We start from the raw sequence: 22,803 nt of genomic DNA on the forward strand, positions 1-22,803 counted from the left end.
GGAACTCTACTTGAACTATATAAAGCATGGTGTCATCATACTGTGGGGATTTTCTTGATTGTTCTTATTGCACAGTATTGTTGTAACCTCTAGTGTGTGTATGAGTGTGAGCTTGTGTTTTGTGGGTTTGGTATGTTTTATTCTGTTGATTAGTATTTTGTACTCACCTGTGGCTTCCATAATGTTTTCATATTGTAAAAATGTTTTCAAAAAACCTATAAATATATTGTCCAAAAAAGAAAATAGAAAAAGAACGTCTGCTTGATCGGTTATTCTCAGTGGCACAATTACTCTGAAAGCTTTTAGTTGTTCCTTTCGCGGGATTTCCCCCACGTGTGACTTCACGGGAAGGAGAATAAAAACAAATATGCTTATTTACGATGAAGGAGTCATCTTAAATACAGGTCTGAAACCTCATACAACTTATTCAACAAGGGGTAAAATGCTTTACTTTCACTATTTTGAATGTATTACTTTGTATAGTTATACCATAAATCCAGAATTCTTCCTTTCTGACATGGAAATGTTTTGATGACGATAGGAAGCTTTACCTTGATTCAACCATAGGGGTGTATTCACGGCTACTGCTGTCAGAAACAACTTGTGTAATGAAACTAATCTTTTACCATGAGCAATTCAATGTGTTTCATGTACAAATAATTAATATTTGTTGTTTGTGTTTTTACTATGGACAGAGTCGGTGATAATTAAACTACTGGGGATTATGTTCACCCCTAAAATAAACTAGTGGGTCATTCCACTGAGAGGGGAGAGAGGTTCCTGTATCTTCTCTGGATTTGCCGTGACGCTCTGATGTTTGTGTGCTCACTGTGGCAAAGGAGAACCGAAGGGTCCACACAAAAGGAATAGCTTTCTGCAAATACTCTCTAAGATAAAGGTGAGTTTCACAAAAGTGGTCTTCTGAAATACTGGTGACACCTTCATTTAGTTGGATACCTCGCTGTTTAACAACGCCAAAAATAACGGTCACGAATCAGCCAGACCAGAGTAACGTTACTCGGGAGGATGCCCGTGTGCTGCTAGCTTAACTTCTTGTTAGCAAGCATTTGTTTTTAACGGTATGTATATAGACACTCGGGTTACTCAAAAATCCCTTGAGTCGAACTATTCCACAGGCATTACGGTATTTAAACTGCTGACATGAAGACAAATACATTATGGCGAACTGTGTTTGTTAATCCAACGAAGTGAAAAGTTAAAATGAAATTCGAGCCCGTTATTGCTAAGGCTATTCTGCAACACCGTTGAGTGTCCAGCAATATAACGCCAGCTAAGTCTGGGCAGTATTATAGTGTCTTAACTGGAATTTCTTGGAATTGATGCACTGAAAGCTGGTAGAAATGTAAAATATAATCCTCAACACAGTTGAAGAACACTGTCAAATGTTGTTGTTTCGCTTTGCTGCATCTGATTTAAGGGGTTTCATGTTCTCTAAAACAGCAGGAAACCAGAAGCTTTCAATATGACTCAGTTATAACCTGTAGTATCCGTAACATTATTATCTGGCCGTGTTGCTTTTCATGTGCCAGAGCTTTGTGTTCATAGTTGTCACGGTGGAAGCAGGAACTTTTCTTTTCTTTCTTCATTTACATTTTTTTTTTATGTCATTGGTAAAGTAGGACACGTTGAATTTGTTAGGTGTTTCCCACAGGTAGTTTTGTATATGTCGGTCCTGCTCTTTGAGTAGTTCACTTACTGTAAACCTACAATAGATATGCATACAGCAGATGTGTTTTTTTTCCACTATACATAATCCCTTCTTTCTATATATGTCTCTTTACATAAACCATAGTCCTAAGAATTACCAATTGTAAATGTCAGTCCAGTCTTGAATGTATGCTTTTATGATAACATCTGTTTGTTTCCACGGGATCCAATAGCATGTTGGCATAGTGATCAGGGAGAGACTGTCCTGTTCAATCTGCTGTGTCAGCAATGATCTGTACCTTTTTATCAAGTTGTTTGTCAATTTATCAATAACATTACTCACTAAAACATGTCGAAAAGGACACTGCATCTTTTACACACTGTATTCTCTAACAAAAATAGTGTGAACCAAACATATTCCCCCCACTGACACTACCAAAAAGTTTATTTATGTGACCTAATTAGCAAAAAAAATAACTTGGTGGTTGTGCAAGCTCCTGGTATTTACACAAGTGCTCTCTTTCACTGGTTTGTTTTTTTCCCAGAAGCACAATGGATGAAGAGCAGCAGTTTGTAAACATTGATTTGAATGACGACAATATCTGCAGTGTCTGCAAGCTAGAGACAGATACAGGGACCACGTCTTTCTGCCATGTCTGCTTTGAACTCAGCATTGAAGGTAAGAAACCGCTTATTTGCTTACTAGAGTAAAGGACAAACAAAGTGATGTGGAGGGCTTCTTCACATACAGCTAATATATTTGTGCTAGCTAACGTTTCAAAGCAACCTGCAGGTTACAGTATGCAGTGTAGCTCCTTAAAGATTTTTTACCACAGTGTGACCTCTCCACACTTTTTAACTCCTGAACACACACACACACACACACACACACACACACACACACACACACACACACTCAATAATGTCTGTCTTATTGGATTCAAATTTAATATTCATCTTCATCTCCAGCTGTTATATCAGCCCTAGACTTAGCTGTGAGGAGCCTCCAGAATTTGGATCACAAAATAAATCACTTGCAGAAACATCCAGATTCTTTTTGATCATCAGTTCCCGTCATAGTAAACATACCAAGTGCTTTAATACAGCCTCAGAAACCTTCCAATGTGTTGATGTATGATTCCCTTCCACAAACACTTATTTAATCCTCTCCAGGAACAACATATACAATATATGTGCAGGGTAAGGGGCCTGTAGGACCACAGCCCTCTCCAAAGCTTTGCTCTGTGAATATCCCGTTTGATGTGCCACTCTAACTCAAGAGCATGCGTTTGAAGTGTTTTCATCTCTTAATTAATGAGTGGGCTGTTTGAAGAAGAATGAGAAATCATAGGGATTAGATATGCCTCTCATTCGGCAGCCGTCTCATAGATCCACAAAGACTCTTTTTCTGCAAGGTATGTGTGTGTGTGTATGTGTGTGTTTATGTCTGCACAGTATGATTGTGTACGACTTAAAAATAAATAAATATGTAGCGATATAGCTGACTAAGAGCTCCCAGAATGGTATATCATTCTGTTGACAGCAGGAGAAAATGCATATGCATGAAAGATTTATAGCTGTATTCTGTTATGGCATAAGAGAACTGAGTGTGGGTGTATTGATTAATCGCTCTGCTCTTTGTGAGCTTTAAAATATTTTTCAGCTACAGTCTCATTCATGCATTGTCACAAAAAAAGTTAAAGTTGTGTTAGTAAGTGCTGCAAGCTAATTAATCCTCATTCTGCTGAAAGTAATAATATATATCCCCGAGGGCCTCCGCCAACACCGCCACAAAGAGCTCCAGAGAGCCGAGGATAAGAGCAGGCGGCTGGGTGTCAGATCTGTGCAGAGCACAGGAACAAAAACACAGACATATCACCGACAGTGTGATAATAACATCCAAAACACAATATTCTGTGGCATGAGAAATACTTTTAAAATACTAATGTTTAATTATACAGAAACGTACACAGCTACCTATAGCTCAGACGTCGTGGACAAAGCCAGTAAATTAGTACTTACACAGAGGATGTCAGTTGAGTAGGAGGCCCTTCAATGTGGCCCAGGAAGCATTTGTGTACACACTGCTAAAAGAATGTGCCTTTAGATCTGAAAGTTTCCTCAATGGGTCTTGGGTGCATTCACACCTGTACTCGGATAACCCAGTACGCATGTTAAAAGCAAGTCTGAACAAGACTTTCTATTTCTTGAACACAAACTGTGTAATATGTAGTACATAGTACTAATAGTTTCATTTGCCTACACATTTCACCCTTAGCAGCTGGATGCTGTGCACACTGTTGCATGTTTGAAAACTCAACACAGTTTTCAGGGTCACCTTTTTATAGTTTCCCTTTGTAGCTCACTATCATCCTATTTGGACAAATATGTTTATTTATCTGTCGACATTCCACAAGACAGGGGCTTGTCTGGCTCAGTTGGGGTGTCCTTGTGTGCTTTATTTATTGTTTCTGCCAGGTTGCATTTTTCATTTAGGAAAAAGTCAGCTGGTGGGGCATTTACATAAGTGTGTCCCCTAAAGCTTTTCATTGTTAGACAAAACTGAGGGCCCCTAGGCACTCCTGGTGCTGTTAGACAAGACTGCTCTAACTGCATCACTACCATTGTGTGCTTCTGGGGGTGCAGGTTTTGATGTAGCCTGTGACGTGTGTGGTAATGAAGTGGCTATTATGTAACTATTGGGTCTGGGGGAGAAGAGGGGGGTTGCAGAAAAGAACGTGTTTCTGATGCAGTTGAGTGTTTCATTGGTGGGAGAGGAGCTTGCCAAGGTGCATGTGGCTACTTTAAGCATAGCTGATTGTGAACTAATGCCAGGCCGTGTGCAAGCTGACTGCTCATGTAGACGTAATAGCCACAGTACTCATTCATCCTGTGCTGTTCTTTGTTAAAGGAAAAGAGAACACATGCAGACAGTGTACAAAAAAATATGAACGGGAGAGAATGGATCTTCATCTCTCGTTACACATACACAATCACACCCTCACAGAGCCTTTCTGTTCTAAACCCTATCATGCTATCTCAAGGGAAATTTGCTGCTGCTGAATATTCACTGCCTTCTTCGTATATGGTTTTGAATATTTAGTAGAAGCAATAAAAGCAGAATTTCTCTTTGATTTTATGAAAGAATAGGCTATACCAAGAGTAGTATTGCGATTTACAAATTACAGTTGTCTATTACATAATAAGGCCACTGTATTTATTACTCTCCCCATGAACTAGGTATTCGTATATGCTTTGGCATAAATATAAATAAAACAATCATTAACAACAAAAAAAATCTGTCAAAGCGAACCTCGTTTTAGCCATTTGCGCACGGTGGGAAATATTAGAATGTGACACATAAAGGCTCTCTGCTAGTGTGAAGGAGAATAGCTATCTTACAAGGACTAGGCTAAATAAATGTTCACAGAGTGATAACAGTGATACTATGTGTTGTACAGGGGATTTTGCCCGGATATGAACACAGGTGTGCCTTGAGATTCTGGCTTGGTCTTTGGTGTGCCTTGGCCACAGAACGTTTGGGAACCTCTGTTCTAGAGGACCCACACAACTCAGAATTGTAGCTTATATTACTTATACTTGTTGACTAATTGGTGAGAAACATTTGTTCCAGGTGTTCCAGGTTCACACTAGTGGTACTGTGTAGATAAATCATTGTGTAATTGTCATAAAAGGTGTGTGTAACGTTGCTTGTAAAGAGAAACAAAGGAAAGCAATGAACTAGATTTCTTGAAGTGAACCGGGTATATATTTGTTTTTAGTATAAGGAAACCCCACCCAGCATATTTGATGCATTGTTGTTGTGGTTATTAACATCACACAGATAGTGAATGTGACATAACCATGGGGCTGTGATGGTGCTGTGATGCTTACCAACAACTTGCCACTGCAGTGGTGCAGCTTTGTCCCAGGAGAGAGCTGGCCCATTACGAGTTAACTGCTTATATTTAAGATTTTATTTCCACCCACAACCTCACTAAGCTCTGCTTGGATGACATGGGGGTGTTCATACTAGTCTGTGTTAAACATTAACTGCAGACACACACAGTATTTACAGTAGTTACAGTTAAAGTAAGGCAGCATTGTACATAAACTCAAACACAAACAAGATCCACTAATAATAAAACAATTTGTCATCTTCAGAATCCGATAGATTTAAATATGTATGATCTTGGAACAAGCTGCTTATGTTGAGTGCAGGGCACCGAGTTGTTTATCAGCAAGGCTTCAGCCCAAAGTATCACCAGGTGCATATTTGTGGCATAAGCGTTGAGCGCAGTTCAACATAGGATGAATGTTCAGGAAGTGCAGCGTTTGTTGTAGCTCCAAGTGGTTGATTCCTCAGGAAACTGCTTTGGCCTGTGTGTGCTGGTTCCATCCAAAAATACAGAATAAAAATGGTGTCTATTTATATATTGCTCAACCTCTGTCTAAATAGGCATTTCTTACTTTCAGATCTTTCTTTCTTTTCTTTTTGCTTACTGCACCATCTGAGCTGTGTAGTACACATGGTTACACAGCCTTGAGCGTCAACACTGTACAGCAGAGAACAAGAGAGCTGCTGCAGTTACCACAGCAAGAGCCAGTTCAGCCAGTCTCCAGTCACTGGCACTCTTCTGTCGAAGTCTGTTGAATGTCGCTGTTTCAAGCTAAAGGAATTTGTGTATAATCATGGCTTCTTTGTGATTGCTCAGAGTAACCTGACACCAAACCCCAACCTCTATAATGCCTGTGATACCAAAGATTATGAGATGGTAGTTCTGTGAGGTAGCCAAGAAAGCCAGACCTCCCAGGTACAGTAGTAGTTTAGAAATTGCATAGCTGAAACAATTTCTGCATTATATGTTTTATTGATTGTCAGATATATCATTCAAATGAAAGTAAGTAGTTAGTTTGCAATCACACAAACTATACCTGATGTACAAAAGTCATATAGTTGATTAAATTAGGTACAGTCCAAACTCCAATAAAGCTTGTATGTTAAGAAAACCTACAGCACGTTAGCTGGCACACTTATGTTTTAGCTCTCTCTCTTATGAGTATTCCAACCACCAACAATGGCCACATTTGATAGCAATAACTGCATCACATATTCATCAGACTTTACTGTTTGGATCCGATTGCTCAGTACATCATATTTAAAACCTGGCAGGACTTTTTGAACTGGCCTTATTGGATGTGACAAGCTGTGCTATGTAAATACCTGAGTGATCTGCCACTAGTGGCTAAGTAAGTAACCTCCAACCTCTCGCATTACATGGTCTTTTGGTCTTCTCTGGCTCCTTGTCAGACAAGATGTCTGCTGAGCTGCCAGGTTCAGCTAAAGCCCATCACCTTTAATCCCTTATCTTCTTACATAATGCAGACTGAATTTCTGCTGAAACCTGGTAGTGTTTCCAGCTGGGTTTGGAGTGAGAAAAAAACGAAAGTTCCAACAGTGAGAGGCTAGAAGGATGCAGTCAGTGCTGATTCTGGTTGCTGCTCTACAGGGGCTATTGTTGCTCCTATAAACAGCTCATTCATCGTGTGTGTGTGTGTGGGTGAACTCTTCACCCTGGGATGTAGAGAGACCTAATTATGTTCCTGCCTGTGGTAGCTGTTTGAACACAGTTGGGGTCCAGAGATGTGCTGAACATACTGCATGGTCCCACTTTCTGAGCCCTCTGATTTAGTTCAATAATGCTTTATGTGTAATGGGCTGCTTATCATTGGTTTGAATAAATAACCACTTTTTCAAAGTTGATTCTCTTCATTAGCTCCAAAGTATAAATAAATGGTTTCATGGGGTTGACTTTTTATTGTATATAACTCTGAAATAATTGTGTCTTTCACCACAGGCTTGTGAAGCTCTAAACTAACTAATTCACGTAAACCACTAAACGTGATACTAATGGTAACAACTACTTCTATAAAGACAATTATCTTCTGCAACCTTAGAGCGATACAAGTGGTTATTTTAAACACTTGATATTTTATGATTAGAAATGGGACCATCGACGTCACTGGTGGGAATTTGAGAAATAATCACAAAATCTGTGTGTCTTCACACCTTCAGCTTCACCCAAATTTGACTTCTGGCATCTCTCTTCTTACGTTTTTTGTGCACATTGAGTGAGACATATTGTTAATTGATGGATATCTATTCCTGTTTTAGTTACTGTCACATGCAGCGCGTAACCTTGGCAGAAATAAGTTGATAAGTGCGTATGGGTTAACAGGTGGTTTTTAGTTCAGTCCAGGTCATGTGAATCTACATTGGTCCAAGTTGGCCCGTGCAGCTGCTGACAACACATTCTTGTAAGCTGTGCAATGCAGCTGTTTTTGACACCTTACCAAAGATGACCTCTGTCCCACTTGACCCAATACCAGCTCCTCTTTAGTGTGTCAAGGATTGAGTGTTCCTGCTCAGCACATACACATACTGTTCACATCAAAACTAGAAGACCGCAGAAGATTGGTCCAGGCAGGCAAGTGTGTCATGTGTCGCTCTGTTCACTGCACTTGAATGTAAAACAGAACAGTGTCGGTATTATGGTCTGCAAACATACAAAAAGGCTACGGACACAATTGCACTCTTTGAAACTTAAGGCAGAGATCTCTTTCCATGACGGCACAACCGCAAACAAATTAAATTTGAGTAAAGCCACAAAATGGAGAGCTTGACGAGATCAAACAGAGAGAAGCCATCTCTCTACAGCTTGAGGATTATTATGCCGTTGTGTTGGGTGCGTTCCCTTGGTTCATTTGTTACAATGAATTATCCAATGTAACAGGAATCATTATTCCTCTGTGTTTTGGTGCTTCTCCACTCCAGATGACAGATGAAAGCTTATGATTGCTTTTGGTTTTAGTTTACCTGAAATATAACCCTGGACTGGTGGACTGGTGCATAATAATTTATATTTGCTATTTTGAACAACTGATTGATACAACTATGAACAACACCAGGTGTTAATATTTCACATCAGACCCAAGCAGGCTTTGTCCATTCCTTACAAAGAGCAGGAAAAAACAGGCCTATGGATCGTCAGTGTTGTCATGCTTAATGTCTCTCGCTGTCACAGCTGAACAATCACCTCCAGTGAATAGTCTGTGTGTGCCTGCGCTCATGTGTGCAGCCATGAAAGACAGTAGTGCTAAGCTGCTTAGCTGGAGTGAGGTCTTTGGCTGGTGGTGCACTGGCCTGGTTGTCGGCCAATGATTTTTCTGCTAGGCAAGTGGTAACACACACACACACACACACACACACACACACACACACACACACACACACACACACACACACACACACACACACATATAAAACCTTCCTATGTTCTGAGGCATATAAAATATGCTGACTGTCCCACGTTAGGTATGGACTATTTGTTCTGATCCTGCAGGCACACAGCAAGCTTTCAAGAGCTGTGAGATGAAATGACACGGGACAGAAATATTACAAGACAATTTCCTTAAAACAAATTTTTTTTTCATTCTTTCTGTCTGACTGTTTTGAAAGATCGAAAGTAACACTTTAGTCTTTACACAACTTAGCAAGTCTTTTGAAGTGATGCTTGTAGTCACTGCTGTTTCTGTAAACAGTGGAAATGAATTGTTGTTGTGTTTTCTTACCAACTAATAGTTAGACATGTTTCTTTTTCTATTGCCGGTCTTGCCCTTAATGTGAAGTGGAATTAAAGTTTTTCAGTTGGCACACATTTATGAGACTTCTGTGTTTTGACTTTATTTATATTTTGGCATGAATGCTGTCTAAACCTAATTGAGAACATGTTCCCTCCTTAACATTTATTTTTTGTAAGTTATTCGACAACTACATCTGTATAATCATATAATCTTTAAGACTGCAATAGTTACAATAGATACTCAGTTACTGTGCCTTTTGGAATTGGCTGTCACAGCGTGTTAACTTGTTTCTAATGGTCCAATCGTGATACTCGAGATCAAGGATAGGCGATCCAATCTGCAGGAAGCAACAAGAGTAGAGGGGGTGGGGTTACATTACAGCACGCCAGTGAAATGTGACTTAGTCTTGGTGTCAAAGAAAAACGTAACAAAGATGACTGGTGAGCCTAAAGATATTGTCAGATCCGTGAAAAAAGAGACTGCAAACTGCCTTGTAACTAAGGATTTAAAATTCCCTTCATATGCACTACTAAGTATACGATCCGATCCCCACAGACCACACTGTTGTACTGTTGTCATGAGCTGGTAATGTAATGTCCTGTGGTTTCCTGTCCGTCTGTGTCATCTGTCTGCTGGTGAAGCGCTGAGAGAAGCTTGCTATGTAAACCTACCCAAGTGAGCTTTTGAATCTATATGGACGAAAGTGACTAATCTCCTCACCTCAGGCTCCAACATGTACGTCTCTCTACTGAGAAATGCAGGCTTTTGAAAAGAAGGCCATCACACAGACGCCTGTGGAGCGCACACTCACTTTAGCCACATCTGTGATCTCTTGCACACACACAGTTTTCACACGTTCTCACATTCAGCTTCCCTTTGTTTATCACGCTCTGGCCCATTTTACTCAGAGGTTATTTTAATTTTGGTCTACTTGCTACGTGTTAATGTCCTCTGTGTGTGCTAACATTATAAGTGTGACCTGTTTTGACTGGATCCAGGAAGCATTACTGTTTTCCCTATAGAGGTACTTCCAAGGAATGTAGTCCTAATTGTAGAATATCAGCTTTCAAACTGAAGTAGTTTCTTTCCCCTTCCTATTCGATTGTTTTGTTTCTGGGACCCAAGTTCATCTTCTGTTGGGTCAGGCTCACATATGGATACTTAGGTATTGTGTAAAGCTGCAACAATTAGTCAACTATTTGAAGAGTTGATCGGCAGAAAAATTATCGACAACTATTTTTGATAATCGATTAATTGTTCAAGCAGAAAATGCTCTTTTTTAGCCTCTCAAATATGAAAATGTCCAGCTTTTTCTTGTTTTATACCATATTATTATTAATGTTATAACTGATGACTATAAAATATAATAATAATATATAAATGAAATGATGCTTCAAGTCGACAGACACCACTCTGTGCACCTTCCTCCCTTTTGTTTCCCATTAAAAATGATCTAAATATGCTTTATGTGTTTGCACTGAGACTGGGTTAATCTACTATCCCTGCTATCTCGACGCTCTCCTGACTAATCCACCGCACTATAAGCAGCTTTCACAGAGAGATCGCGATAGGTCAGTCTGCCAGTTTTAGCTTGCTATCATACTGGTTTACTTTTATTTGCTGTGGTGAGTTCAATATGCCAGTACTGTATTTCTCACTAACTGCTTTATTTCTGGTCAAATATTTGATATGCTTTTATATGGTTTTATATGGTGTTTACTGTACTTTTGCACTCATGACATTGTGTGACTGTAGCCTTTAGTTGTATTGTACCTAATGACTCATTGCTTTGTGTGGATGCAGGTATCTCCTCTGCTACCTTGTTGCACTCAAAGTCCCTGCGCGGCCATAGAGACTGCTTTGAGAAATGCCACCTCATCGCCAACCAGAAGCTGTCACGCTCCAAGGTCTCCCGAAGTGCCTACGAGGGCATGAAGCTGGCCTTTAGCCAGAAACTGAACCGCATCATCCAGTACGCCCAGAACAAAGACTCTGTCTCCTCTAACGGTCCCGGCAGACGAGGGACCAAGCTTCTTTGTTATAGCCAGCAGAGTGACCGCAAGCTCCTGCCCCAGTCGGATGCCCAGGTGCCCCGTTACACGCCCTGCTGGGACACAGGCAAAGCAACTGGGTTGCCTGATTACACCATGGGCATGTTGGAGTGCCACACAGTGGAGAAGCTGGGTCTGCTGCAGGAGTCACAATCTGATGTTTGGTCCAGTGACGGCAGGAATGTCCTACACATCCGGAACAAATCATCAGGAGGACAGACACAGCACAGACACCAGGGCCACAACACAGATGAATGTAAGCACATTTAAGTTTTAACTTCAGTAACTTTACTTTATACCACGTGTATAATTGAAGCCATAGTAGAAGGTTGGATTTTTTTCCTTCTTTTGAATGAAGAAAGGTTTTAACAATATGTCAAAAGTAATGTATCGCTGCTTTCTCTGCCTCTCTTCTCTCTGTCTTAACTTCAACCTTCAGTCTCATCTCTGTGATTTCTAAAACCTCCGAGCACTTTTTAGTTCAAAGGCAGCAGACAAAAATAAATTCTTACTTAGCCTGTCCTTCATCTTCCTCTTTGCTATGACCTCTCAAGAGAAAAGTTATTTTCCTATAACCTCGAGTGTGTCCATGGCTTTCTCATGGCTCGTCACTACTGAAGCGGCTTATGACTACAGATATGCATATATCTACGGTATATATACTGCCGAAATGAGCCTTCTTTAGGTCCCTGATTAAAATTCTGCTTTTAAATTAAAGATGACAGCCAGTTTCACACTTATCTGTATTTATCTGTTTGCATTTGGACACACTACATCCCAACATCATACACTGAAAGCAGTGCTGCCAGAGAAGGTGCCAAACTGCTCATCATCTAATCTAATGCTCATTCACACACTGATGGCACTTTGACATGTGCATTTAATATCTTTAACCTGCAATTAGTTTTGCAATTAGGGTTTTTTGGAGTTTTTAACTGAATATGTAAACACTACAGTTTTTCTTTTGGTTTGTTAATAGCTGGTTAGTGGTTTGAGTTGCAGTAATGACACTTTGTTCTGCCCATAAACAGCTGAGCATATTAAGAAACTAATCATCAAAAACTATACAGAAATGAGTTTCCAGCATGTATACTTTGCCACATGACCCAGTGTGAGACATGAACAAGTTATACAAACAGCTGTCTGCTTGAGACAATTGCCATTTAAGTCGGGTGTGTGTGCGTCCACCGGCTCTGTGTGTGGAGCGTCTCACTCACGGCTCTTTTCCTTGCTCTGCTGTATTTATTCATCAAGTTTATTTTTGCCAAAGTAGCTAGTGTCTGTGAAGCAGGAAATGGACTTGTGAATATTTATAAATGCCTGTATTTATTGACTATTGACTTAAAAATAGATTTTTGATTTTGATTTAATATCTCTGACTTTGTCTATTTACACAGCAAAACTATATATTTGTTGTAGTTGTATTTGCAGAGAGAGGGATGGAGGGAGGCCACCTGGTAAAGCTCTGTTCAGTCTCCTCCTGCTCTCTGTGATCACCTATACTGTGTTTAAATGCAGCCAAATGCACTATATAGTTGTTCTCATTAGCATGTTTTTCTGTTTCTGTTGTGAGGCGACAGAACGAGTATAGAATCTGACCGGCTCATAAGTACTCTGTTGTCATTACCAAGCTGCTGAGCTGCAGCAGCAGAAACATTATTTTACGATCACGGCAGCTCCATACTAAATGAACCAAAATACCGGTTAATGCCAGCGGCTGTGCTGTGAGATTGGCTATATTGACATTTAAATGAGGGATGACGAGAAGGTCATCTTTAAAAGAAATTATAAATATGTCTGCAGACGAACAGACGTCTCCGGTGTGACATTCTGTGCCTCTCACACTCTCTAATCCAAACTGTTTGTTTTCTCTTTTAGTGACTATAATGAGTGTGGACGAACTCCATCAGCTGAACGGCCAGCTACTAATGCAGATTCAAAGTATGTGTTTTTACTGGCATTTTGTGTTTTGTGTTTAGTACAGCATATTGATCACAACCTTTGACATAAAGTTCAATAATCAATATTTTAAACGGAACATTTTCTGACATCTTCAATCTGTAATGCTCAAATCCCCATATAAGATCGTTGGTGCCCTCAGGGAAAAGCTGTCTTAGTGTTTTAGCTTACAGCATACCCAGAGTCCTTAAAGCAAAGTCTTAAACACATCATCTGCTTCCATGTGACCAGCTGTGTAGTGCTACCTCCTGCATACCCTGCCTGTCAGTTAGACTTATTGTTTGCTACATACAGTAACAGCTAAGCTACACACTTCTCTTCTCAAGCACGTTTTACCACAGTGTGGTCAAGTACCTACTACACCAGGGGTATTCAACTCAAATTCAAAACGTTGAGCTTTGTCTCATAGTGGCGTTTCACATCCCCACTTTAATGAGCACCACGGTCTCTGAGTATATGAGACACTGGTGTTGTGCGCCTGTTAGTGACCCCTGCACTAGACCATGGGAAGGCTGATGTAGCTGGGTCATTATAGAATATCATTGTGAGAGTTTTGGCCCACTCCTTTATAATGGGCACCCAATCATCAAACATTCTTGATATTTCTCTGGATTCTCTGGCTGCGTCGAGCTCTGATGTGAAGGCTAATCCCACATATTTTCATTTCTGTATTCGGAACAGATGGGGAGGTTATAGCTCCTATATTATTTAGGACCATGATTTTTATGTTCTGCTATACTATGTTCTAATAGAAACAGGTTTCCATGTCCATAAACTAGTGTTCATCACACTGACATCCTTGTACCGTCTCAGTAACGTTACGTTTTGATAGTTTGTATGTTGGCTTGGGTCCGGGCGGCAGAGACGAGGGAAAGACTCATGTTTTTGTTTCCTCCTCTACGCCGACATAGTACTGCTTCCCAGTAGGGGAGCGTGCAGCGAGCGGCTCCGGGAAGGGTCTAACCTGTGTAACGGCAACAATGGAAAGTTAGCAGATCCGCCGGAGTGCGGTGAGGACAAGGCGAGGGTGCGAGTCGTTTTCTCGTTTCTGCCACAAACTATCAAAAACCTGCAGGGATCATGGATGCAATGTTGACAAGCCCTGAGTCTGCCTGAGTCAGGCAGCTGTACTTCTTCTCCCTCTGTACTGAGGGCAGACTTGATCTACAGTGACTCACTATTCATCCTAGACAGGATGGGATGGCGCTAGTCAGTTAGCTAATTTCAGTAGATATCTCTGCAACACACAGACGTCTTTGATGTAATGTCAACACTGTTACCTCTTCACATTCTGTTGATAATGTTATTTCATTGCTTTAATGTATTAAGTTTACATTATTGGGTTGTCTTACACATTGAACCTTTATTCAGATGCATTTTCTTTTGCTCTCTGGGAACCATCACCTTATCGTGGTGGAGAGGTTTGTGTGTCCCTATGAACCTGAGAGCTGTGTTGTCTGGAGCCTAGTGCTCCTGGTAGGGTCTCCCAAGGCAAATTAGTCTCAGGTGAGGGGCCAGACTAAGAATGGTTCAAAAACCACTTCATGAAAGAAAGGGAAAGGAAAGGAGAGACCCCCGTCTGGAGCCAGGCCCAGAGGGAGGGCCCGACAGCGAGCGCCTGGTGGCCGGGTTTGCCACGGAGCCCGGTCGGGCACAGCCCGAAGAAGCTACGTGGTGCCTCCCATCCATCCATCCTGTGGGCCCACCACTCATGGGAAAAACCGCTGGGGTCGGGTGCGCTGTCACATGGGTGGCAGTGATGGTCAGGGACCTCGACGAACCAGACCCGGGCAGCAGAGGCTGGCTCTGGGGACGTGGAACGTCACCTCTCTGTGGGGGAAGGAGCCGGAACTAGTGCGGGAGGTGGATCGCTACCAGTTGGATCTGGTGGGGCTTACCTCCACGCACAGTCTTGGCTCTGGAACCGTACTCCTGGATAGGGGTTGGACTCTATTCTCCGGAGTGCCAGGTGAGGTCCGGCCGGGGTGGGGATACTCACTAGCCCCCAGCTGAGCGCCGCTACGTTGGAGTTTATCCCGGTGGACGAGAGGGTCGCCTCCCTACGCCTTCGGGTTATGGGGGGGAAAACTCTGACTGTTGTTTGTGCCTATGCCCCAAACCGCAGTTCTGAGTATTCGGCCTTCTTGGAGACCCTGAATGGAGCCCTGCAGGGGGCTCCAGTAGGGGACTCCGTAGTCTTGCTGGGAGACTTCAACGCACACGTGGGAAACGATGGAGACACCTGGAGAGGCGTGATTGGGAGGAAGGGCCTCCCTGATCTAAACCCGAACGGTCGTTTGTTGTTGGACTTCTGTGCTAGCCATGGAATGGCCATAACAAACACCATGTTCGAACATAAGGATGCTCATAAGTGCACGTGGTACCAGAGCACCCTAGGCCAAAGGTCAATGATCGATTTCGTAATCGTATCATCTGACCTGAGGCCGCATGTTTTGGACACTCGGGTGAAGAGAGGGGCGGAGCTGTCGACTGATCACCATCTGGTGGTGAGTTGGATCAAGGGGTGGGGGAAGACTCTGGACAGACCTGGTAAACCCAAACGGGTAGTGCGGGTGAACTGGGAACGTCTGGAGGAAGCCCCTGTCCTGGGGATCTTTAACTCACACCTCCGGCGGAGCTTTTCAGCCATCCCTGTGGAGGTTGGGGGCATTGAACCTGAGTGGGCGATGTTCAAAACCTCTATTGCTGAAGCTGCGGTGATGAGCTGTGGTCTCAAGGTCTTATGTGCCTCAAGGGGCGGTAACCCTCGAACACCGTGGTGGACCCCGGTGGTCAGGGAAGCCGTCCGACTGAAGAAGGAGTCCTTCCGGGTTATGTTATCCGGGAGGACTCCGGAAACAGTTGCAGGGTATCGAAGGACTAGAAGGGCGGCAGCTTCTGCCGTGTCAGAGGCAAAGCAGCGGGTGTGGGAGAAGTTCGGAGAAGCTATGGAGAAGGACTTTCGATCGGCACCAAGGTGCTTCTGGAAAACCATCCGGCACCTCAGGAGGGGGAAGCGAGGAACCATCCAAGCTGTGTACAGCAAGGGTGGGACCCTGCTGACTTCAACTGAGAAGGTTATCGGCCGGTGGAAGGAGCACTTTGAGGAACTCCTGAATCCGACTAACACGCCCTCTATGGTTGAGGCAGAGCTGGAAGCTGATGGGGGATCATCGTCAATTTCCCTGATGGAAGTCACTGAGGTAGTCAAACAACTCCACAGTGGCAAAGCCGCAGGGGTTGATGAGATCCGTCCAGAAATGCTGAAGGCTTTGGGTGTTGAGGGGCTGTCTTGGTTGACACGCCTCGTCAACATTGCGTGGAAGTCTGGGACAGTGCCTAGGGGTTGGCAGACCGGGGTGGTGGTTCCCTTATTTAAAAAGGGGGACCAGAGAGTGTGTGCCAACTACAGGGGTATCACACTTCTCAGCCTCCCTGGTAAAGTCTACTCCAAGGTACTGGAAAGGAGGGTTCGGCCGGTAGTCGAACCTCTGATTGAAGAGGAACAATGCGGATTCCGTCCTGGTCGTGGAACAACGGACCAACTCTTCACTCTCGCAAGGATCCTGGAGGGGGCCTGGGAGTACGCCCATCCGGTCTACATGTGTTTTGTGGATCTGGAGAAGGCGTATGACCGGGTCCCCCGGGTGATACTGTGGGAGGTGCTGCGGGAGTATGGGGTGAGGGGGTCACTTTTGAGGGCCATCCAATCCCTGTACGCCCAAAGCGAGAGTTGTGTCCGGATACTCGGCAGTAAGTCGGACTCGTTTCCCGTGAATGTTGGCCTCCGCCAGGGCTGCGCTTTATCACCAATCCTGTTCGTGATTTTCATGGATAGGATATCGAGGCGTAGTCGTGGAGGAGAGGGGTTGCAGTTCGGTGACCTGAGGATCTCATCGCTGCTCTTTGCAGATGATGTCGTCCTTATGGCATCATCGGTCTGTGACCTTCAACAGTCACTGGATCGGTTCGCAGCCGAGTGTGAAGTGGTTGGGATGAGGATCAGCACCTCCAAATCTGAGGCCATGGCTCTCAGCAGGAAACCGGTGGATTGCCTACTCCGGGTAGGGAATGAGCCATTACCCCAAGTGAAGGAGTTCAAGTACCTCGGGGTCTTGTTCGCGAGTGAGGGGACAATGGAGCGAGAGATTGGCCGGAGAATCGGAGCAGCGGGGGCGGTATTACAGTCACTTTACCGCACCGTTGTGACGAAAAGAGAGCTGAGCCAGAAGGCAAAGCTCTCAATCTACCGGTCGATCTTCGTTCCTACCCTCACCTATGGTCATGAAGGCTGGGTCATGACCGAAAGAACGAGATCACGGGTACAAGCGGCCGAAATGGGTTTTCTCAGACCGGTGGCTGGCGTCTCCCTTAGAGATAGGGTGAGAAGCTCAGCAATCCGTGAGAGACTCGGAGTAGAGCCGCTGCTCCTTTACGTTGAAAGGAGCCAGTTGAGGTGGTTTGGGCATCTAGTAAGGATGCCACCTGGGCGCCTCCCTAGGGAGGTGTTCCAGGCACGTCCAGCTGGGAGGAGACCCCGGGGAAGACCCAGGACTCGGTGGAGAGATTATATCTCCTCACTGGCCTGGGAACGCCTCAGGATCCCCCAGTCGGAGCTGGAGGATGTGGCCCGGAGAAGGGAAGATTGGGGTTCCTTACTGGAGCTGCTGCCCCCGCGACCCGATCCCGGATAAGCGGTAGACGATGGATGGATGGATGGGTGGATTTTCCTTTGCATAGTCTTTGTTCCTTCCGTAATCGATATTATTGATTTTCCTTACCTCACTTGTTTGTCTGTGCAGGAGTTGATCTTGTGTGTGAATGAAGCCACTGATTCCTTGTTTCTCTCTTCTGTCTCTCCATAGAGGTCTTTGAGGAGCTGACTGTGGCCGTGCAGGAAAAAGACTCGTTGGCGTCAGAACTGCATGTGCGTCACATCGCCATCGAGCAGCTCTTTAAGAACTGTGCCAAGCTACCCTGGCTGCACATTAGCAGGGCCGGGGTCAAGGCCAGCAGCAGCGGCAGCGACCCTGTGGAGTGAGGTGCAAGGTGGAGCTTCTGCCGCCGCCGCTGCTGAGAGGAAGCTGACAAACACTTCAAAGTGCGGGCTGCAGCGAGGCTGATAAAGCCTTTTTATTGAGTGAATTTTACAACACTATGGTGATGTTGAGTTGTTACATCTGCTTCAAAGCAGCATTAAAGGCCGGGTTGACATGGCCTCCATTATCGTGGTTTCTGTGATGATGCAAGGATGAATGGTGGTTTGCAGTTTAAAACAATTCACCGGTCTGGCATGTGACCTGAATTCCACCCATCTCATGTAGCAAAGATGCATGTAAATACCCGCCGGGGTGGGCCCCAATAGACGACGAGGTGTCTTATTGGACGTTATTCTTAAAGAACATCTTTTAAGATTTAACTTACGACAGACTGAAAAACAGTTTGTCTGCATAATTTTACAGAAATGATTGCCGTTGGTTTTATTTTATTGTGTTAAACATTTCAGTTTTTATTTTCTGTAGATACATTTTTTATTTCTTTTTCACATTATGACAGACGTGGATATCCAAATATGGGTTTCAAAACTGCTTATTACTCCTACATGTTATCTGATGGTTCTCTGTAGAACGTGGTGAGTTACAGTATTTTAGAACATGGCTTGGTGCAGAATACCTAAAGCAGATCAGCTGGATGATATCTGTCGTAGTCATAGCACCAGCCCTGCCAGCAGTATTGTTAATTACTGTTCTAATGTAAAGCATGAACAAGGTTTTAGCTTTTTCTTGCAGCTGGCAATATAATGGCTTGAAACATAAGTTCTCGACTTGCCTTCTAACTGCCCTCATTTGACTTGATAGTTTATGAAAACTGTTGTGATTAGATAGATTTAATAGTAAAGGAAAAAGTAGCATATTGAAATTAGATAAAGTCTCATCTGGTAAAGGGCTCGTGCAATACAACACCCACAAGAACCCTAAACACCTGCAGCAAAGCCAAATCAAAAGTGTAAAGTTAACAAGGCTATACTAGCTGTGCAGGTTTGTGTTTGTGAGGGTGAGGGTGATGACTCTTTTGGGAGTGTCTATGAACTAATACTTTGTATCCGCTGGTTGGCAAGCAGCAAGTGGAAATATCAGTTAATATACCTGTGGCTTAAAGTGATAGGTATTTTGTTTTTAATTCAACTTTTGGGTTTATAGTAAATATTATTGCTGGTGAGATTTCCTTGATATTTAGCTGTCTGTTGTATAGCTGTCAAGCACAAGACGTATGTATGGCTATACACTGAAGGAGGGCTATTACAAGAAGAAAGGTTTAACTATTGAAAGAGAAATCCAGCTGCCAAACCAAAGTCTGTATTTGTTCTGGTTCACATGCTGACTGCAAGCATTTGACTTTGATTCCATTAGGAAGGAAGATGCAATACTGATTTACAATGTATGTGACTTAGTGATTTACTTCTGTTTGGTTCAGTGGGTGCAATAATGAACCATAGATTTTTTTCTCTAAAGATGTTGATGTGCAAATAATTTGTTCTCAAGTACACACGGTGTATGTTTTATGATTTGTTTTATTTCAATTTTTACATCTTTCTCACATGTGCATTGTGAACTTTTGTTTCCCTCTCTCCTGTATTTATGTGTGAGCTACGTTGATGTCACAGCAACACACACAGGATAGTTTGGTTTACTGTGCCTCTGGAGGTTCCTCATTTTCTAACAAAAGGAGACAAAGAAGGACGTCTTTATTATTCATCAACCCTATGCAAGAAAGAGAAAAATAAATCAAATATCTAAAAGAATATTAGTAATCTGAGTTTCCCTCAGAAGAGCTCTCTGAGCTACTTGAGTATAATAAGCTGAGGAAAGACAAGGTTATGTTCAGATTGATGTTAGGAAAAACTGTCACCATCTCTTCTGCTCTCTCTTTGTAAGAGATTATATGTATTTGACCCCTTTTAGGGTTTAAAGTTAAAGGTTTTACCACCATTTTAAATTAAGATATTCAGTGTGCTTGAGCGTATTCTGATAACTGGTCCTTAATGCAAGTCATTCAATCTTCAGTTGTATGTTTTTTATATGTGTTTTAATTATGAATGCTGTGTCTTTTTGTATACAGTGGAAACATGCCTGGGCCTATGCCTCTGCTCCTCAGATAATCCAGTCTGCCTGGATTTGGCAGTCTGATTATCTTTTAGTGGAGATGCAAGCATACCTGTTACACTTCCACCTCCTTCCCCTTAGACTTGACTCTTTGTTCCTTTGTTTTCTAAAGTTGAATAAGGCTTTGTGTTGTGTGATGATTCTATTTATTGTGTGTGTTCGTGGACCTTACACATGCTGTGTGATTTGTGCTTAAGTGACAGTTTGTATTTTTTGTAAAATATTTCAATAAAATTATTTTTACTACATACTGTGATATGCTGGAATGTTCCTGATTGTGGCTACTGCTGCAGGGATAAGAACAGTGGTGTGATTGACATTTATATTATTATAAAGGAATGTGACAGCTAAATAGCTTCTTCTCCAAATAAAAATCCAATAAAAAAGGAACAGCAGCTTCTCAGAATCCACTGCAACAGTTTATGCTCAAAAATACTTCATTGTGAAAAACCAAGATTAAACACATTTCAACATGTCTTTGTCAAAACCTTGAACACTGAAGACACCAATTTTTCATTTCCTTTAAACTGCATAAAATGAAATGTTGGCCTTATACACAGTCGTGCGTTACATTAATACACGTCTTCACTATCTCCCCACATGCACATGTTCTTTGTTCCTTGTACTTTGTACTATGAATATTGGCAAATCTCCCGCTCAATATTCTTCCACAAAACTACAGCTCTTCTGCTTTAAAAAACATATTTTCTGCTTTAACAAAACATATTTTTTACCCAGTTCTAATATTTTTTGTTGTAAATGTTTCTATTTTATATTATGTCTCTTGACTTTTGACGTTATTGTTATCAACCTAATCCCCAAAACAAATTCCTTGTATGTGCAAACCTAGTTTTAATAACAATAAAACTGTTTCTGATTCTGATGCACACTTAAGAATCTAACTGTTACTAAGATTGATACTATTGGCAACAGAGGCAAAGTAAAACACGACTGCAAACATTAAATAAGTGCTAAATAACCACCATCAATTCACCTGATTATCACCCAGTTGACCTTCTTCAAATTATAGATGGATTGCGCAATAATGACAAGACTGTTCACTTAATGCACTTGTGTAGCAGATGGAGGTCGGGTGCCCCCTTGTGGACAAAAGGTGTTTATCAGTTGAACTACAAATGAGCCTGGTGGTTATAATGACTTATTTCAGGTGAATATTCGCACTATGCTATGTGGTTAACTTCTCAAGGATTGAATAGCCTTGAGCATAACATTTTGAAAAACACATCAATGTTAAGACCAGAAAAGGGAAACTTCATGGTATGTTTTAACCATATAATTGTAATGTTGTCCAAGTTGTTATTCTAAACTTCTGTGTAATAAAGGTCTCACTCCATCTACAAGGTTACAAGGTTTGTTTTTGGTATACACAAAAAAATGCAAGTTGTAGTCCCAATGATGTTCTGGGCAGTTTTAATCACCCGCTGCAGAGCCCCCCTTTCCTGGGCCGTGCTCATCCCATCCTCGTTTGTAATGTAACTAGTCAGGATGTTTTCTATTGCTCTTTTTTCTTTCTTATTCTTATTTTATCTGAACCTTTTTCCACAGGATGGAGATGTGAGATGACCATGTCAGGTTGTTTGTGATGCTGATTCCCAGGAACTTTTTAAACTGTTCACTTGCTCCACCTCAGCTGCATTGATGTAGACAGCGGTGTGTCTCCTCCTCCTCCTTTTCTTTTCTTTTTTTTTAAATCAACGATGATCAGGTCCTTGGTTTTACTGTAGTTCTCTAAGCACCACTCTGCAAGAATGTTGATTTCCTCCCAAGGTCAATTCTCATCGTTGTTTGTAATCCAGCCGATAATGGTAGTGTTGTCAGCTGACGCTGTGAATCAGGGGTGTCAAACATAAGGCCAGAGAGTCCAGTCCGGTCTGCGGGATGACTTTGCTAAGTGTAAAAATGTGGTTTTTTTTTATCATAAAGTTAAATACTATATTGTTCAGTTCCAGATCCTTTGTAGATACACTGTGATCTGTAAATTCTAATGCACATGTATAAATGATAAACTGAGGCACAATATTGTTGAAATTGCACCTTTTTTTCTTAAGAAATGTCAGGTTGTTCATAATGTTTTTTTAAAAGATAGTTAATTAAATGAACATTAAGTGAACATTTTCAGTGTGTACTTTGGACAATTTGGAGTTTGTATAGTTTATTATGCTCTGATTTTAATGGTCCGGCCCACTTGAGATCAATTTGGGCTGCATGTGGCCCATGAACTAAAATGAGTTTGACACCCCTGCTAAATCATAACAATGTGCATGACTCATCTCCATGACGAGCATTTGCTCGTCCAA

The 22,803-nt window shown here is 42.3% G+C and overlaps 1 protein-coding gene across 2 annotated transcripts; it reads left to right on the forward strand.

Moving 5' to 3' along the window:
• Window positions 1-801: 801 nt before the first annotated feature.
• c14h21orf91 (chromosome 14 C21orf91 homolog) lies at window positions 802-20,735 on the forward strand. 2 transcript variants are annotated; one of them, XM_029448945.1, is made up of 5 exons: window positions 802-898; window positions 2,214-2,347; window positions 11,116-11,619; window positions 13,242-13,304; window positions 18,188-20,735. In XM_029448945.1, exons 2-5 carry the CDS (start codon window positions 2,221-2,223, stop codon window positions 18,361-18,363), a joined length of 870 nt encoding a protein of 289 aa, XP_029304805.1. In that variant the 5' UTR covers window positions 802-898; window positions 2,214-2,220; the 3' UTR covers window positions 18,364-20,735. The 2 variants fall into 2 exon arrangements, with proteins under 2 accessions (XP_029304805.1, XP_029304806.1); XM_029448946.1 differs by having other exon boundaries at window positions 809-898; window positions 2,217-2,347.
• Window positions 20,736-22,803: the final 2,068 nt, after the last annotated feature.

This window comes from Cottoperca gobio, chromosome 14, assembly GCF_900634415.1.
Source record: "Cottoperca gobio chromosome 14, fCotGob3.1, whole genome shotgun sequence".
Taxonomy (NCBI): domain Eukaryota; kingdom Metazoa; phylum Chordata; class Actinopteri; order Perciformes; family Bovichtidae; genus Cottoperca; species Cottoperca gobio.

What these genes read in the sequence shown, in the direction of transcription:
- c14h21orf91 (XM_029448945.1), top strand. Translation starts at nt 2,221, where the DNA reads ATGGATGAAGAGCAGCAGTTTGTAAACATTGATTTGAATGACGACAAT. An exon ending in CTTTGAACTCAGCATTGAAG is followed by an intron (nt 2,348 to 11,115) that starts GTAAGAAACCGC and finishes GTGTGGATGCAG; the next exon opens with GTATCTCCTCTGCTACCTTG. An exon ending in GCTACTAATGCAGATTCAAA is followed by an intron (nt 13,305 to 18,187) that starts GTATGTGTTTTT and finishes GTCTCTCCATAG; the next exon opens with AGGTCTTTGAGGAGCTGACT.